General features: G+C 36.9%; 2 protein-coding genes and 1 pseudogene across 2 annotated transcripts; all 3 read left to right on the top strand.

The window, feature by feature from the left end:
- Positions 1-2,899: 2,899 nt before the first annotated feature.
- On the top strand, positions 2,900-3,733 carry LOC139782539 (uncharacterized; the record flags this gene model as incomplete). Its single annotated transcript, XM_071721566.1, has 2 exons — positions 2,900-3,248; positions 3,330-3,733. Coding segments are annotated over 2 exons (594 nt in total), but the record flags the coding sequence as incomplete, so codon positions are not given.
- A 2,696-nt stretch (positions 3,734-6,429) lies between these two features.
- Positions 6,430-7,524, top strand: LOC139782538 (uncharacterized; annotated as a pseudogene).
- Positions 7,525-14,786: 7,262 nt separating this feature from the next.
- On the top strand, positions 14,787-16,611 carry LOC139782537 (uncharacterized). Its single transcript, XM_071721564.1, has 2 exons — positions 14,787-16,232; positions 16,585-16,611. The coding sequence occupies exons 1-2, from the start codon at positions 14,787-14,789 to the stop codon at positions 16,609-16,611; spliced, it is 1,473 nt and encodes a 490-aa protein (XP_071577665.1).
- Positions 16,612-17,566: the final 955 nt, after the last annotated feature.

Here is a 17,566-nt window from a genome sequence, read left to right as displayed (position 1 = left end):
TCAATTAGACGTCGATTCGAAGGGTCACTTCTCGCTCATTTGTTCTCGAAACGACAAACAATCAAAATCGCGTTGGGACACGAAAGTGCATGGTTGGAGGATTACGTCAGTGTTGTGTGAAGGTGAGAATTTTTTTTTCAATAAAAATGTATTTTTGTGTACAATTTAAACGTATTTAAAATATTTTTGTCGTTAAAAAAAAATTTGACATTCCACAGAGGACTATTATGGCTCAGAGGCAGGCGGAAGAGGTGGGGATAAGGAGCATGCGATTATAAAAAAAATATAATTTTTTTACATAAAAAATATCTTTTACACTCCAAATAGTCCAAATTCGTCTTTTCTTATTCAGAAATTCTTTTTCTGGCACCCTTAAAGTCTTTCTGTACTACTTAAAAATTACCAAATTTCTCGCAACGAAATTAAGTATTCCTATTTAATTAACAATTATCTCATATTTTTTTTCTCATTCGCACTACTCTTAGCTTTAATTTGCGTACTGAAACATTAAATTTCGTCAATTTGTTCGTGAGTTATAATTTTTTAAATAAAACAAGTCGTAACGTGCGTTTTTCAACATATAATTGTTGTAAAAAAATATTTAAATAAATAATTTCCAAATTTTCTTTACATTGATTTTTAGTCGAAGGTATAAAGATATTATAATAATTTTTGGGGAATTTTTCAAAATTATTAACACACTGAAAAACGCGTGGGACACGAAAGTGCATGGTTGGAAAAATTAAGTGGCGGAAAAAACGTTGGAGAAAATTAGTGTTAATTACTTTTCAAAAACTAATTAATGGTAATCTAATGCTTAATTTGTTCTTTGAATTTGTACGGTTTTGAATTTGGCGGTTATAACTATCGCGTCTTTGAGCGTCAGCCAATCGACGAAATCGCAATCGCAGTCGCGGCCGCGAGCCGCTAGTGTGATACGGGCATTACGCGGCGTGGATGCTATGTTCTATGGTTCTATCTTGTCGAGTCGTGTTACGGTGTTATTGTGTGCACGCGGTGAAGACCGCGGATATATCAGGATATATCGAATATATCAATCCTCGTAACGCGAGTTACCGCATCAGTACCGAGTACCGAGATCCGAAAGCCGCACGCCGATCCGGCCGATCGCAATCGCAGCGTGCGTTGCCGCAACGACTCACGAGGGCGTCGAAACGCCGACGAGGGTACGGTGATGCATGATCGCACCTCCTGCACGCCTGAGGTATTTAGCTGAATCCGGGGCGGAACTGAAGGCACTAATTTCCCTCAACCGAGAGAATTAACCTCAACAAAAAAAAAGGTATTTAGCTGAAATATTAGGTTGTGCGTGTGCGTGTGCGTATGCGTGTGCGTGCGCGTGTGCGTGTGTGTGTGTGTGCCCGCGTGTGTGATGGCAGAGAATAACGAGACGTCTGTCGACTACAACAGACATATAAGCGCCTATGTCTCTCGTTCTCTGCCATCAGCCTAAGGTCATAATTACAACGTCTGTTAACCTCTAAACCGACAGTTAACTTTCAAAATAGCGAATTTCTGTTGACTATTCCGAAGTGTTAACCGTCGTTTAAAGGTTAACAGATGTTGAAAAAGTGACCCTTAGCACCCGCAGGGAGGATTGATTCGCACGCATAATTCTACGAGTTCGTTAAGCTCGAGTTCGTCGCTGCGGACACACAGCATACCACGCACACTCATTAACATACATTTCTGACTGTTTTCCAGATTTCATATTTGATTGCGTTACCCAATATTATTTATACTCTTGAAGTGACCGTCTATCGAGCCCGTTTAGGGGATCAAGTATTAATTATAAGAGGGAGTTAAAAATAAGGACGAATAATATGGCTGACCTTCAAGTAAGTACACTTTTTATTACGTTCTTTTTATTGTCAAAGTTAAAAGCTTTGTTGCATCAAATGTAAATTTTTCACATTTGCTTAGATTTTATTTTTTTGTAAAATTAGATAACTGTTATCTAATGCGTCAATTTTTTGGTTTATAAAGTATATATATTCCCGATAAAAAATTTTTTATATGGAAAAATAATAAGAAAAAGAGGTAATTATTCAGTTTACACCCCTCACCTCCGATTTTGATGAACTTAGGCTTATTCGACGCGTTTTTGCACGAAACGAACGAATCTGGCAGAAAAAAGTGTCGCTTTGCCCCGCGACGCGAGATATTAACAGTTAAAGTTGACAGGAATCAGGTTATGATTCCCGTCATACCGACGAGATGTAGCGACTGGTAGCGACATAAACATGCCCCGCGGGGGCATATGCGCATGCTCAGTGGCTGCACGCGCATGCTCCGTAGCCACACGCAGTTGAATGCACGAATTTTGAAATTAGCGAACTTAAACAAATGAAGCACAACAATGTTATTGTTAGACACGCGACACGTAATCGCACGCTTGACGCCACGCAACCATGTTGGGCTTGTTAGAGTTTGGGTATCTAACATATTCCCAAGAAAAGTTAGTAGATTTTTTAATCCAGCATGGTGTTTTGGCAGCTACAATTAAGTGTAGTAAATGTGGCAGTGATATTAATATCAATAAAGAGACATTAATGTATCGATGTAGAAAACGGTACTATGTAAAAAATATACACAAGAAACGTGTCTCGATGCAGTGCGATTTTGACAAAAGTGCCAAAGCAGGTACTTGGTTCGGCAAAAGTCATCTTGACGTGGCAACAATATGCAAAATTGTTGCATGTTTTTTGATGTTGCGACATCCACGTCAAGATGACACTCTGGCTGAAACTGGCGTGTCGTCGGCCACGATTGTAGATTGGTTTAATTTTTGCCGAGAGGTAATTATATTTTAACATATCTTCATAAATACACACACACACACAAAATGTATAAAACAAAATATTAATAATATTATTTCTTCTTACAGGTCTGTGTGTTCTGGGCTGAAAAACATAGTGAGAAACTTGGTGGCCCAGGATGCACAGTAGAAATCGATAAAGCAAAAATTGGAAAAAGAAAATACAATTGTGGTCGGCTCGTAAAAGGTCAATGGATTTTCGGAGGATATGAGCGAGGCACAAAGAAGATTTTCATCGTGCCAGTACAGGATCGAACTGAAGAGACACTTCTGGCGTGTATCAAAGAGTGGATATTGCCAGGCACCACCATCATGTCAGATTGTTGGAAGTCCTATAATTGTTTAAACAATGAAGGCTTCCAACATCTGACGGTAAACCACTCATACAATTTCGTCGATCCTGAAACTGGTGAGAACTTTTTGCCATAGTTAACTATATTATTACTGTTTATTTGTATATTGTTCTAATCTAATCTGTTTAAATCTACAGGCGCGAATACGCAGAGTATAGAGCGTGTTTGGAGAGAAGTTCGCAGTAATATCCCAAGGTATGGAACCAGGGAGGATCACGTCCTTGGATATTTGAGCGAATATCTCTTCAAACGCGCCTATAGCCGCTTGGAGCGTATAGAAAACTTCTTTGATGTCATCGCCGAAATATATCCTCCGACATTCACCTCTGAGGACCAGCCAGGGACATCCAGAGATCAAGAACCAAGTACCAGCACTGCTTGAACACACGTTTCTTGTGTACATTTTTTACATAGTACCGTTTTCTACATCGGTACATTAATATCTCTATCGATATTAATATCATTGCTACATTTACTACACTTAATTGTAGCTGCCAAAATATCATACTGAATTAATAAATGTACTAACTTTTCCTGACAATATGTTATTTAAATTCTATCACCTAACATCCTTGGGTGGTGTAGCGATCATGAGCACACACACATGTGTGTATATCCTGCTTTATAGAAGTTGTGATTTTCGTTAAAGCAGGGCACACACACATGTGTGTATATCCTGCTTTATAGAAGTTGTGATTTTTGTTAAAGCAGGGCACACACACACGTGTGTATGCTCTGCTTTATAGAAGTTATGATTTTCGTTAAAGCAGGGCATATACACGTGTGTGTGTGTGTGTGCCCAGTACATGCGTGGGCGGGGAAATTTTGCTCCCCTGCACCCCCCTCCCCATGCATGTACTTTATAATTTCGCTTTACAACTTAGCATGTACTTTAAGTTGTAAAGCGAGTTCCACGCTGCCTACCGGCGGGGTGGGTGCGGGGGAGGGGGGGGCCGAAGGCCCGCCCCTCGCACCCCCCCGTTGTGTGTGTGTGTGTGTGTGTGTCCACGCGAAACGAGGTGCCACATGGGTTCATGACGCGCTTTACAACTTAAAGTACATGCTAAGTTGTAAAGCGAAATTATAAAGTACATGCATGGAAAGGGGGGTGCAGGGGAGCAAAATCCCTTCGCCCACGCATGTACTTAAACGAGCTTGTAAAGCGCGTCATGAACCCATGTGGCACCTCGTTTCGCGTGGACACACACACACACACACAACGGGGGGGTGCGAGGGGCGGGCCTTCGGCCCCCCCCCTCCCCCGCACCCACCCGCCGGCAGGCAGCGTGGAACTCGCTTTACAACTTAAAGTACATGCTAAGTTGTAAAGCGAAATTATAAAGTACATGCATGAGGAGGGGGGTGCAGGGGAGCAAAATCCCCCCGCCCACGCATGTACTTAAACGAGCTTGTAAAGCGCGTCATGAACCCATGTGGCACCTCGTTTCGCGTGGACACACACACACACACAGACGTGTGTATGCCCTGCTTTATAGAAGTTGTAATTTTCGTTAAAGCAGGGCACACACACGTGTGTATATGCCCTGCTTTATAGAAGTTGTGATTTTTACATAGAAGTAGCCTGCGGCGGAACCCCTTCCCCCGCATAATAAAACTAAACAAACTCCCAGCGTGATACCTAACTACTTGAATCAAGACGCTTGGTTATTCCGCACGATTGACCAGTCAATAGTCATCATATTTAAAATTGGCGCACTTTTGCATGCGCGTGCGGCCACTGAGCATGCGTATGTGGCCGCAGGGCATGTTCAGTGTTGCTACATCTCGTCGGTATGACGGGAATCATAACCTGATTCCTGTCAACTTTAACTGTTAATATCTCGCTTCGCGTGGCAGAGCGACACTTTTTTCTGCCAGATTCGGTCGTTTTGAGCAAAAACGCGTCGATTAAGCCTAAGTTCATCAAAATCGGAGGTGAGGGGTGTAAACTGAATAATTACCGAAAAAGAATTAGAAAATAATTAAAAGAATAATTTTTGCATTGTTTTTTTACAAAAAAATAAAATCTGAGCAAATGTGAAAAATTTGCTCTTATACAATCATGTATAATCTAATAAAGATACATTAAACCGTTATTTACTAAAATAAAAATAATAGTATACAAACCTGGTAAAAAAGTTTTTATATAAAAACATAAATACAAATAAAAATATATAAATACAAATATATATAATCATATAATATTATATAAAATATATATATTTGTATTTATATATTTTTATTTGTATTTATATGTTTTTATATAAAAATTTTTTTACCAGGTTTGTATACTATTATTTTTAACATCGATACTATGTTTTTTTCTCTTGTATAATCTCTGTTCGTATGTATACAGGAAAAATAATAAGAAAAAGAATTAGAAAATAATTAAAAGGATAATTTCTGCAGTTTTCTTACAAAAAAATAGAATCTGAGCAATTGTGAAAAATTTGCTCATATATAATCATATATAACGTAATAATTGTATATATAATTTTATATACAGAGATTATATAAGAGAAAAAAACATAGTATGGATATATATGGACATATTTCATATAATATTTTATATAATATTATATGATTATATATATTTGTATTTATATATTTTTATTTGTATTTATATGTTTTTATATAAAAATTTTTTTACCAAGTTTGTATACTATTATTTTTATTTTAGTATAAATAACGGTTTAATGTATCTTGTTAATATTCAAAAAACATTTTTTATAATTTATAATATTTCCAATTTGTATGTACACTTGTAGACAGAACGGTTGAGACACTTTTTTCTTTGTTTTAAAACTCACAAAAATTGCCACATATTAGTTTTGTAATTTAAAACTCCACAATATATTATGCAACATATTAGGCCATTGAGCGGATGTATTATAAAGAACGATTTCTTATTACTAAAAATTTTCGAGTAAACAGTTAAAATGATGGCAATATGACATCAAAATTTCGTCGTTTCTCATCACTTTTTCTGTTCTACCTAGAAGTCGCTTGTGTACTTAAAACTTAGTGAAAATTACGAAAGTGAGTATTAGAATATTTATAACTTTATTGGTTAATATCTGATGAATACGCTCACTTTTGTAATTTTTACTAAACTTTCAAATATACAATTGATCCTTTGAAATACAAACAAAATTCGGTATTATTTATGTGCAAACATTTTAATTCATCGATTAATTATTATATACGTATTCCTGTACGAAAACAAAGGATGAAGCGATGTCACAACACTTGAATAATGTGCAGGAAAGCAATAGTATTCCATTATTGGAATTAAATACATTAGATATATTGGATACAATGCATGAAAATACCGATGAAAATAGTCAGCCTAAAAGTCCTTCGGTATTGTCTACTAGGAAGAGACGGAAAAAATCGCGACTTGCATTTTATCCAGTCAAGAGTAATGAAAAGATAGTACTGTCTTCAAGTATAGAGAAACATGAGGCAACTAATATATTGGATAATATTGAACAGAATTTTATTCAAGATGTTTCTGTAGCAAATGCTACTGCAAATGCAACAGTTTCTAAAAATAGTGCTACAACTAGTGAAATTTCCGATGAAGAGGTCATAGAAGTTAGTCCTACGCAAAGAAGTGTTCCGTCTCGGTTGCGTTTTAAGTCAAAACTCGAACTTTTAAAACTTAAGAGAAAAATTCCTATAAAGCGTATAAATTTTGGAACAAATAACATAGATAAATTCAATTTGGATGACGCAGAAAAAAAGCCACCTAAAAAAAAGATATTATTGGATAAGTCTAATGTGTAAGTATTACTTAATAATTGTGGTAATGTAAATTGCTTTTGTATATCTAATAAAAACATTTACAGGTGGTCAAAAAGAAAGGACATTTCAGAGCAGTTTAACATGCGACGTAAAGCTGACAGAGCAAAATTAAAAGGCTGGGATTGCTGGCAATGCAGAGAAGTAATACAATATTAAGAGTATTGTTATATGAGATATAAATAAATAAAAAAATTTAAATAAATAAATAAAAATTAATAAATATAAATATAAATAAAAAATAAATTAAATAAATAAATATAAACATTTTTCTCAAAAAAGTAATTTATGATATTTGATTTTTAGTATTATAAGAATTTGACATTGTCGGAAGAACAATTACAAAAACGAAAGAATCAGTGCTCGCGACATCGATAAAAATATGAGCGGCCAAATACACCAGAAGGTATAATATTTTATTTTATTATTACTTTTTTATATAATATATATAAGAAATATAATTTTTTTAAAGGTTTTTGGGATCCGGAATTTCCAGAGACATTATCAAGCACTTATAGGACAGAATAAAAGGTGAAATGTTTCGTCATTCGAATTTGATTAAGAGGCATTTTTGTACAGGGTGACCGTCATCTTGACGTCAAACAGACGTCAAAATGATTTTATTACACTACATTTATTTTATTATTTTCTCCATATACTATACACGCAACCACTCTTGTTATATACATTTCATACTTTACACAAGCAAAATCTGAGAATTAGTAATCTAATGTATTATAGAAATCTGGAAAGCACTTATAAAGAATTGAATTGCGTGTAACTTCTACTTTTATTTCATCCTATTTACATTCATGATGTCCTACCTCTTGCATTTCTTTCGATACTGGTATAATTAATTATTTGCCTGGTTTTATTGCTCATTTCTTATCTTTTTTGCAAGACTTAGTTTTGACAAATACTTTCTTCCTTGCTTGTATTGAGGAATATTCGTCTAACTTTTTCTTTTTAATTTATTTTCAAGATCATAAATTTCAAGAGAAAACTTGAGAGAAAGGTCAACAGAGCAGAGCATAAAAGAGCAAGACTTGAAAAGATTTCTTCGATGCTTCGTGAATCTTTCGTCGATGTAGAAGATTGTTCCAGTTTAAATGATGAGAATCAAAGTGGAAATAGCACTACTCAAGAAACTGGAATGCAAGAAGATTGCACTGCAGCAACTTCTAGCAATTTAGATGTTTTATATAGGCAAAATGAAAAGGAATACAAAGATGCAGACAGAAGCGAAAATATAAATGATGATGGTTATGATGATAACTTTAATGAAAGTAATTATTTGAATGATGATGTCGATCTCAATGATAGTAATGGCGATTATTCTAGTAATAATAGTAGTGATGGACATGATAGTGATGGACATGATAGTGATGGACATGATAGTGATGGACATGATAGTGATGGACATGATAGTGATGGACATGATAGTGATGGACATGATAGTGATGGACATGATAGTGATGGACATGATAGTGATGATTCAAGATCTACTACGTCTACAAATTCTAATCAAGATCCTAACCATGGCCAAATTGAACTTCACTTTGAGACTGAAGAGGAAAAAGAAACTTATCTTATTGAAGTGTTGCGTATTTGGGCCTTGGACAGTGGTTTGCTTTCAATGCGAAAACTTGACTCGCTGTTAATTAAACTGAAACCTTTGTTTCCTAACATTCCTTTGTCATATAAGACATTACTTGACACTCCTTCAAGCATTCAAATAATACAAATTAATGGAGGCCAACTTTGGTACAAAAGTATTACTACAAATTTAAATTCCATGAATCTGGGAATTATCTGTAAATTCATGGGAGAATTGTCATTGACGTCAATGCAGATGGGCTTCCCCTTTTTAAAAGTTCCCGAGAACACTTCTGGCCTCTTCTTGGTAGACTTGTTGGTGCTAATAATCAGCCTTTTGTCATTTCATTGACTTTGTTTCAAAGTGCAGTTGTGCCAGAGCTTCGTCAATTTTTGCACTACTTTGTTGAGGAAGTTCGTTACTTGCAAGAAAATGGATATACGTACAATGGTCAACGGTTTGAATTTGGCATAAACAACTTCATCTGTGATGCTCCTGCTCGCTCATTATTGAAAGGAATTGTGGAACATGGTGCATACTTTGCCTGTGAAAAATGTACAGTAAAAGGTGAATGGATAGATAACAGAATGACGTATCCCAAGCTTAATGAGCCTCTCAGAACAGATGAATCATTTATCAATCGGGTTCAGCCAAATCACCATCATCATAATGATCCGTCTCCGCTTGAAGAACTTGGAATCGGCATGGTATCGCAATTCCGACTCGATGGAATGCATTTGATCGATCAAGGTGTGTTTAGAAGATTACTATTGACCTGGCAAAAGTGGAACGGGCCATGGAAGTTACATAGAAGTACTGTAGCAAAAATATCTGACCAGCTGCTAGTAGGAAAGGCCACTTGTCCACGGGACTTTAATCGAAAGCCTAGAAATTTCAATGAGCTGAAGTATTATAAGGCCACAGAATTTAGGAGATTACTACTTTATGATGGAATAGTAGTGCTGAAAGACCATATAAATGAGAACATTTACAAGCATTTCTTGCTGCTTCATTGTGCTATTTATATTCTTTCAAGTCCATCTCTTGTTAAGACCTTTTGTCATTATGCTGAAAAATTTCTAAATACATTTATATCTCACTCTGTTGAAATTTATGGCCAGAAATTTATTGCTTACAATGTTCACAGTCTATCTCATTTAGCTCAAGAATGCTACCTTCATGGAGATCTTGAAAGTTTTAGTGCTTTTGTATTTGAAAATAAGTTAAAGTCTCTCAAAGCATCTCTTAAATCTGGCTACAAACCACTACAACAAGCCGCATTTCGTGATATAGAGAACAGTAAGAATATTGATATTATTATAGATAGAGGGGATAACCAAGTTGCACTTTCAATGAGACATTTTTATGCCAATGAAGTTCTGAATGGCCAACAGTATAAACGAATTATCATTAACAATATTGTACTTCAGCTGAACGGAAAGGATTCATGTGTTCAGATGAACAATGGAGACATTATTACAATTGTAAATATAGTACAAAGAGAGGACCGAGCGTTTTTTTCTAATTGGTCATGCATTTTTCAAAGTTGAAGATTTTTATGAGTATCCTATTTCCTCATCCGTTTTGGGAATCTTTAAAGTATCTCATAAGGATAAGCAAAGAAGAATTTTGCCTGTAAGTGATATAAAAGCTAAGTGTTGGCTGATTCCATATAGGGAGTGTTATATCAGTATTCCTCTATTGCATACTACTCCTTTTTTTCATTAGTCATTTTTACTGTTTTATTTGTCTCTTTGTACAATAGAAATAAGTTTTATTCATATACACACACACATACACACCACACATACAGCCATACGGATACGTGCGTACATATATATATACATACATACTTGTCTCTTTCCTGTACCTCTATTTTCGTTTTTTTTTTCTTCTCAGTTTTATGACCAATAATCTTTGTTATAATACAATTTAATGATACCTTACCTTTTGATATCTGCAATTTTCTAATTAGGAAAAGCAACTAAAATAATCTAATTTGTTTCGTTGAATATTGTGTGATACAGAGTACGAATAATTAGTCTTGCTAAAATAGGAGTGTGAAAATTAATTTGCTTGCAGCAAGTATATATATATATATATACATACATGGTGTATGTGCAATTTTATATATTTTTCTAATTAGTTAGGTACGCCTTTTGGATTTTTATTCTATATATCTCATTTTTTGCCAATATTATTTTTGCTTTGTAATGCTTTTCTTGTCTTTACAGTTTGTTGTGTTTAAATTTACTGACATTAATGGTGATAATGATGACATACTGTATGATGTTGGCCTGAGCAAATGGGTGAAACGTTGTGAAGAAAATATGAATGGAATAATAAAATGGCCGCCCAAAACTGTGAATGCGGGACTTTTAGCACGTAAGAACAAAGGCTCAGAGAACGATTGGAAAGAATTCTCTATTCATATCAAGGGATATTATGGTTAGTTACACTTTTGTTTCTTTTAAGAAGTTTTATAGTATATTTGTTAAGCTATTCAGTATTCATATAAAGGACTATTAACCCTTAAAGTGCATATGTGGGTCTACAGCGTCCGACCCAAAGTGATATCTGCTCGTAACTGTAAAACTTGCAAGTCTGTTAAAAGATATTAAATAAACGGTGTTTATCACAATGACTATAAAGTTATCAACTACAATGTAAACAGATATGTTTCATGAATTTTTTTAGATTTTTAAAAATACTTTAAAGGTAGGGAAAAATAGCGTTGAACGTGACAGACCCATGTATGCACTTAGAAGGTACCGAAAAAACGTATGCCCTTTAAGGGTTAATGGAGGAAATAATTAGTCTGAGAGAGCATCAAATCTTATGGATTTTTGGCAGACCATAGGCTTCACTGCATTTAAGACGGTGATATGTAACATCTTAGTTACAAAAGATTTGTCTCTTCATGTTTTTTGAAGATTTTGAAGGTTGCATTTAATACTGTTCTAAAGGTTTTTAATCACTACGAAATATGTGCTAGTGTCTTTTAGAATATCATTTATTTCTCAAGATATGTTGATTTAATATAATTGCCACAGTCATATATTATACTTATCGGCTTTTTTGGTAAACAATATGTCGAGATTATCCTGAATAAAAATTGTTGTAGTGCTGAAGGCTGCTAAAATGTCTCGTTGTGTTTTGTAGTTACTGCATTTTATCTTGCAAAATTATATTCTCTTATATATTCTCCATATATGTAGGTCTTTCTAGCACTCGACTTTTATAGGCCCATTTTTACAAGTTCTTTTGATTATACACTTTTATTATAGATAACTACCTGAAGGCCTCTCAGGCGTGCAAAAAGTATGTTAAAGATTCAAATTATGAATCCGATGTGGAATTAGGGCGGGGATTACGGAAAAAGAAAAAGCCAAAGATAAACTCAGAATCAGACTCGGAATCTGATGACGCGAGGAAGAACAAAAGGACGATGAAACATAAGCTTGAAGACAAAATACCTCCACCTCCTCAGGTGCTATTATCTGATTGCCAGGTCCGCTCGTCAAGTAAAAATTCACAAAATTATAATCCAAAATAGGTGATATCTAAACAGCTCCCTAAAAAAAGTCTAGATAAGATTGTTTTCCAAGAGAATCGTGATAACTCGTCCGCTTGTGAATCAACCTATGAAGAAAATAAAATCTCTATTGAGACAGCCTCTGATTCAGGTTTATCTGATAAAAATTCTGAACTTCTTCGGAAATTAGAACTGATAAAAAATCTGAAGAAGCAGACATCTGACAGGAAGAAAACAATCCTGGATAAAAAGAATCGTTTCTCATACAATAAAGACGGAGAAAGCCAGAGAGAATGTTTTGAACCAAACAAGGAGCAGAATGAGTCTGCCTCACATGTGGCACCTCATTCAAGTTCATATCATGATTTGCAAGAAAAGGAAAAGAAAAAAATTCACAAGCTAACACCACAGAGCAAAGGAGGATGTTCAAAAAAGAGTTCGACAATGGCAAATAGATTGAAGTCTTTTATTAATACAAGCTGTATTAGCCCACTTGTCAAACAAGTTACTATGGAACATTCGTCAAGTTGTAGAGATTCTGATTCATGTCCTGACTCGCCTGATACTACGTCCAACAAATCATCTGCATCTGTACAAAAATACAATACTGAAAGAGAAAGAGAAGACAGCTATCATAGTTCTCACACTTCTAAAGGTAAGTCCTTTTATTATTTCCTATATTCTTTTTCCACAAAAGTGTATTATTTCTATTAGTTTATTAATGTCATAATTTTCTTATTTTTTTAGACTCTACAAATACAGAATACGCTTCATCGAAAAAAAATTTTATTCTGGACAGCTCAGCACAATCTCTTTGCACAGGTAGATTTTTTATCTGATCCATTAAATTTTCCGACTTCCTAATTTCTTTACAATTAATTTCTGTTGTCTTTCTCCTCCAGAATTGACTTCAATAAAAACAGCCATCATAGAATGCAAGAGAGAGATCAAAAGAGTGAGCAGTAAACTTGATATATCTATCATGAATCAGGAAAATCTGTGCCGTTTCATTATTCCAGGAGAAAAAGTTATAAAGCGTCCTGGTAAAATGCCTCCATTGCCTATTAACACCTTTGAAGATTTGGATAAGATGGAGAAATTCCTAGCCAATGACATTAACTTGACTGCGGCAGTGAGTACAATTTATTTTTATATAGTTTTTCACATAAATGTATCCTTAAGCAAAGTATAGCTGCTTTATAGATAATTAATATTTGCATAGATGTCCTACTATATCACCATCTGTACTTCAATCTAAAGCCTGTATTGTTAATAAATAATCCTTTTATGCTAGAACAGATTTTATTCATCTTGAAAAGTATATGTGATAGATATTTATTTGATCAAAATTTTCGGGTATTGTTTGTGGTGTAAACTTCTTGCTATCAAGTTTCCTTAGTGTGACCTTCTGTATACTTATATTTATATTCTATACATTATCAATGAAATATTGTTCAATGTTATACTATTTAAGGATGTATGGGTGACATCTTAAAGCATTACCAAAAATCTAAAATTTCATAGTGTGGAAAATTCAGTCAGAAGAATATTGGCGAAACTTGTAACTAATACTCTGGCATCAAAGTTCAGTCTACAAGGTCACAGAAGCAAGAGACGCTTTGATACTCTGAAACTGTGGGATGTTGTTCAAGGTAAAATCATTATCAAATTATAATTTCCGAGGAAAGTTAAGCAGGAGGGGGAATAAAAATATATTTCTTTGTAATATTTGAGAATAAGTGGAATGTATCTCCTAAGTTAGTCTTTTTTTTAGAATTGAAATAAATTACTTGTCAATACAATTGTAACTTTTAGTAAAATCTTGTTTTTTACGGAAATTTATATACATTGACTTTAAGAGGGTGGGTGGGAGGGAGGGAGGGAGGGAGAAAAAGAGAGAGAGAGAGAGAGAGAGAGAAAAAGAGAGACTGTGGAAAGATTTAAGGACTGTAGGAATAGAGTGAGTTACATTCAATGCTATATGTATATATCTTTTCACTTTGATATTTTGAATTATTAGACTTTTTCGATCGGATACATTATAACTAAATGTTTCTGCTTCCTGACTAGTGATTATAGTTAAGGAAATGTCAATAATGTATCAGATAAGCGTCTTACAGCTTATATTTATTTTATTTTTCTCTCATCTTTATCAAAAATGTTTGGTGATTGTTATTGAAGTGAAAAAGATATACCTGACGTTGAATGTGTAGTAAATATGGTCGGCAAGAGAGGGCGCGAGTCGAGAAGGCCCTGGATGGTAGGAAGAGAGGGGAGTCGTGTGGCAGAGCCCGTGGAGAGAGCACGTACACGGTGAGCTCGGCGCGAGATATTACGGAAGTACGATTACGACTTACGGTACATTTGAGAGTTGTGTGTGTGTGAGTGCGGAATATATTTCTGCCAAAAAGCTTCTCTGAAGCTCTTGTATTCAAATATACTTCATATACATTAAGTGAGTGAGAATTACTATTTTCCCTGCCCACATCAGGCACCCGCATTGACATTAGAGGGACGAGCGACGGTCCCTCGCTACATTTCAGAAGTGGGATTAGTGACCAAAGATCGCGAGCCTCGTGTGCCTGATTGTGCTACGTAGAAGAAACGGGTCCGGTCAAAATGGATGCCCGTGAATTTTCTATCGCGGCTCTTAGGGAGATGTGCAAGTGGAAGGGTCTGCCCTTGAAAGGAAATAAGGCGGATCTTATTAAGAAGCTCGACAGACATGACGCCAGCGGGTCTTGGAGGGAGGAAATCAAGCGTCTCGGGACCGACGTCGATGTAGGACCAGTAGGATCCGGCGAGCTAGCGAATTCATCATGGCGGGATAATGAGCGGGAAGACGACCGCCAAGCTGCGCAGGATGATGTGCGCGGTGAGATGGATCGGTCTATCCCACCCATACGTTTGCAAGAGCCCCTGATCGGTATGGAGGATTCCGGCGGTGCCGACATTACCGACCAGCCACGTACCGAGAGAGAGCTGCTTCCGTCTCAGTGGAGAAGAGAGCAAGAGCTATTACGACGCGAATTAGACATTACCAGGCGAGAGAGAGATATGGCAATGCAGTCATCGGCGACATCGAGAGTAAACAATAACTTATGGTCGAATTTCAGACAGCCGATCAGCGCCATAAGCGAGTTAGTAAGTGAGTTCGCGGGTGAGCGTGACGCTTTCGACCGATGGGTGAGGCAATTTAACCTTGTGCGGCAGACGTATTCGTTAGATGACAATGCTGCGCGAGTGCTGATTGGTTTAAAGGTTAAGGATCAAGCGCTGAAGTGGTTCCATTCCAGACCAGAGCATCTAGAGACTCCAATCGAAAATTTATTAGAGCAGATGCGTAACTTATTCGATGTCCGGCCGGCTAAAGTTGAGTTGCGGCGACAGTTCGAGAAGAGAGAATGGAAGAGCGACGAAACATTCGGCACATACTTTTACGACAAAGTGATTCTGGCAGGACGAGTACCGGTGAATGAAGACGAGCTGGTAGATTATTTGATCGACGGGATTCCTGACAGATTTCTTCAAAATCAAGCCCGAATGCAGCGGTTCGTGAGGAAAGATATGCTGTTGAGAGCGTTCGAGAATATTAAGTTGCGGCCCGAAAATAAAGGGAAGCACGGACGTGATAGCAATGTTGTTGCATCCGACAAGTCGAAACAAGGAAAACCAGGAGTTCCACAGAAGAACGAAAATAAAGCAGAGGGAACGCGGTGTTACAACTGCAATCAGACGGGTCATCGGATGAAGGAGTGTACCAAGCCAAAGAGAGATCGAGGTTCCTGTTACGAGTGTGGAGTTCAAGGGCACGGTATGCGAGACTGCCCGCAGAGACAGAAGAAGACGACCCCGACGACGGAGCCGGAGCCGAAGCAGAGTACGCCGCAAGTAACAAGTGTCACCGATCAGTTTGTCGCGGATAACGAATATCTAAAGTTTGTCGATTTCGAAAGAATTGGTGGCGCGACTAATTATCATTTCCGTTTAGATACTCAGTTAGATACCGCGAGTCCGATTAGCCTGATTAAAGAAAAGTTTGTTCCGCGTGATTGGATAGAGAAAATAGCGTGTGAACGATATGAAGGAATTAACGGTTCGACGGTAGAAATCGTAGGCGTTATGTCTGTGAAGTTGGCCCCCCTTTTTCAAAATTCGGAAAATTTTATTAGAGTTCTGGATTCCCCAGAAAGAGTTCTAGAGTTCTCTGTAGTTTTTAGAAAGAGTTCCGTCATTTAAAGTGGTGAAAACACCATTTTAAAAATGGGGGGCTAATTTCACGGCGCCCCCCATTTTTGAAAAAATGAATTTTTTATGGTAGTTCCGGATAGATTTCGATGAGTTCTAGAGTTCCCTATAGGTTTTAAAAAGAGTTCCGTTCAAATAAGCCCAAAAATCGATGTCAAAGTTGAACAAAAAATTTCCACTTTTTTTTTAAATTAATTTTTTATGGTAGATTCAGAAAGATTTCGACGAGTTCTAGAGTTCTCTATAGGTTTTATAACGCTACGACCAATATTTCAAAAGTTACAGCCCCTCAAAGTACCGCACCTCGAAAAAATTCTAAGTCCCGAGGGGTAATTTTTTTTTTCGGAAATCGGCAGTTCTCGCGGGAGTTCTGGTGGCCCCCCGAGGAGTTCTATCGAAAACTATCAGGGTCCTAAGCGCTCCGACAGATATTTCAAAAGTTACAGCCCCTCAAAGTACCGCACCTAAAATTAAAAAATTATTTTACCGGAGTTCTGGCGGGAGTTCTGGTGGCCCCCCGAGGAGTTCTATCGAAAACTATCAGGGTCCCGAAGCGCTCCGACCAATATTTCAAAAGTTACAGCCCCTCAAAGTACCGCACCTCGAAAAAATTCTAAGTCCCGAGGGGTAATTTTTTTTTTCGGAAATCGGCAGTTCTCGCGGGAGTTCTGGTGGCCCCCCGAGGAGTTCTATCGAAAACTATCAGGTTCCTAAGCGCTCCGACAGATATTTCAAAAGTTACAGCCCCTCAAAGTACCGCACCTAAAATTAAAAAATTATTTTACCGGAGTTCTGGCGGGAGTTCTGGTGGCCCCCCGAGGAGTTCTATCGAAAACTATCAGGGTCCGAAGCGCTCCGACAGATATTTCAAAAGTTACAGCCCCTCAAAGTACCGCACCTCGAAAAAATTCTAAGTCCCGAGGGGTAATTTTTTTTTTCGGAAATCGGCAGTTCTCGCGGGAGTTCTGGTGGCCCCCCGAGGAGTTCTATCGAAAACTATCAGGGTCCTAAGCGCTCCGACAGATATTTCAAAAGTTACAGCCCCTCAAAGTACCGCACCTAAAATTAAAAAATTATTTTACCGGAGTTCTGGCGGGAGTTCTGGTGGCCCCCCGAGGAGTTCTATCGAAAACTATCAGGGTCCCAAGCGCTCCGACCAATATTTCAAAAGTTACAGCCCCTCAAAGTAC

Source organism: Temnothorax nylanderi, unplaced genomic scaffold (assembly GCF_030848795.1).
Source record: "Temnothorax nylanderi isolate EJ_2023f unplaced genomic scaffold, tnyl_v1.0 TNYL_tig0422_pilon, whole genome shotgun sequence".
NCBI lineage: Eukaryota > Metazoa > Arthropoda > Insecta > Hymenoptera > Formicidae > Temnothorax > Temnothorax nylanderi.
This window is presented reverse-complemented; position numbering and strand designations above follow the sequence as displayed.

Coding starts and splice junctions, on each gene's coding strand:
- LOC139782537 (XM_071721564.1), top strand. CDS start 14,787: ATGTGCAAGTGGAAGGGTCTGCCCTTGAAAGGAAATAAGGCGGATCTT. Junction 16,233..16,584: donor AAGGAATTAACGGTTCGACG/GTAGAAATCGTA, acceptor TTTTTATGGTAG/ATTCAGAAAGATTTCGACGA.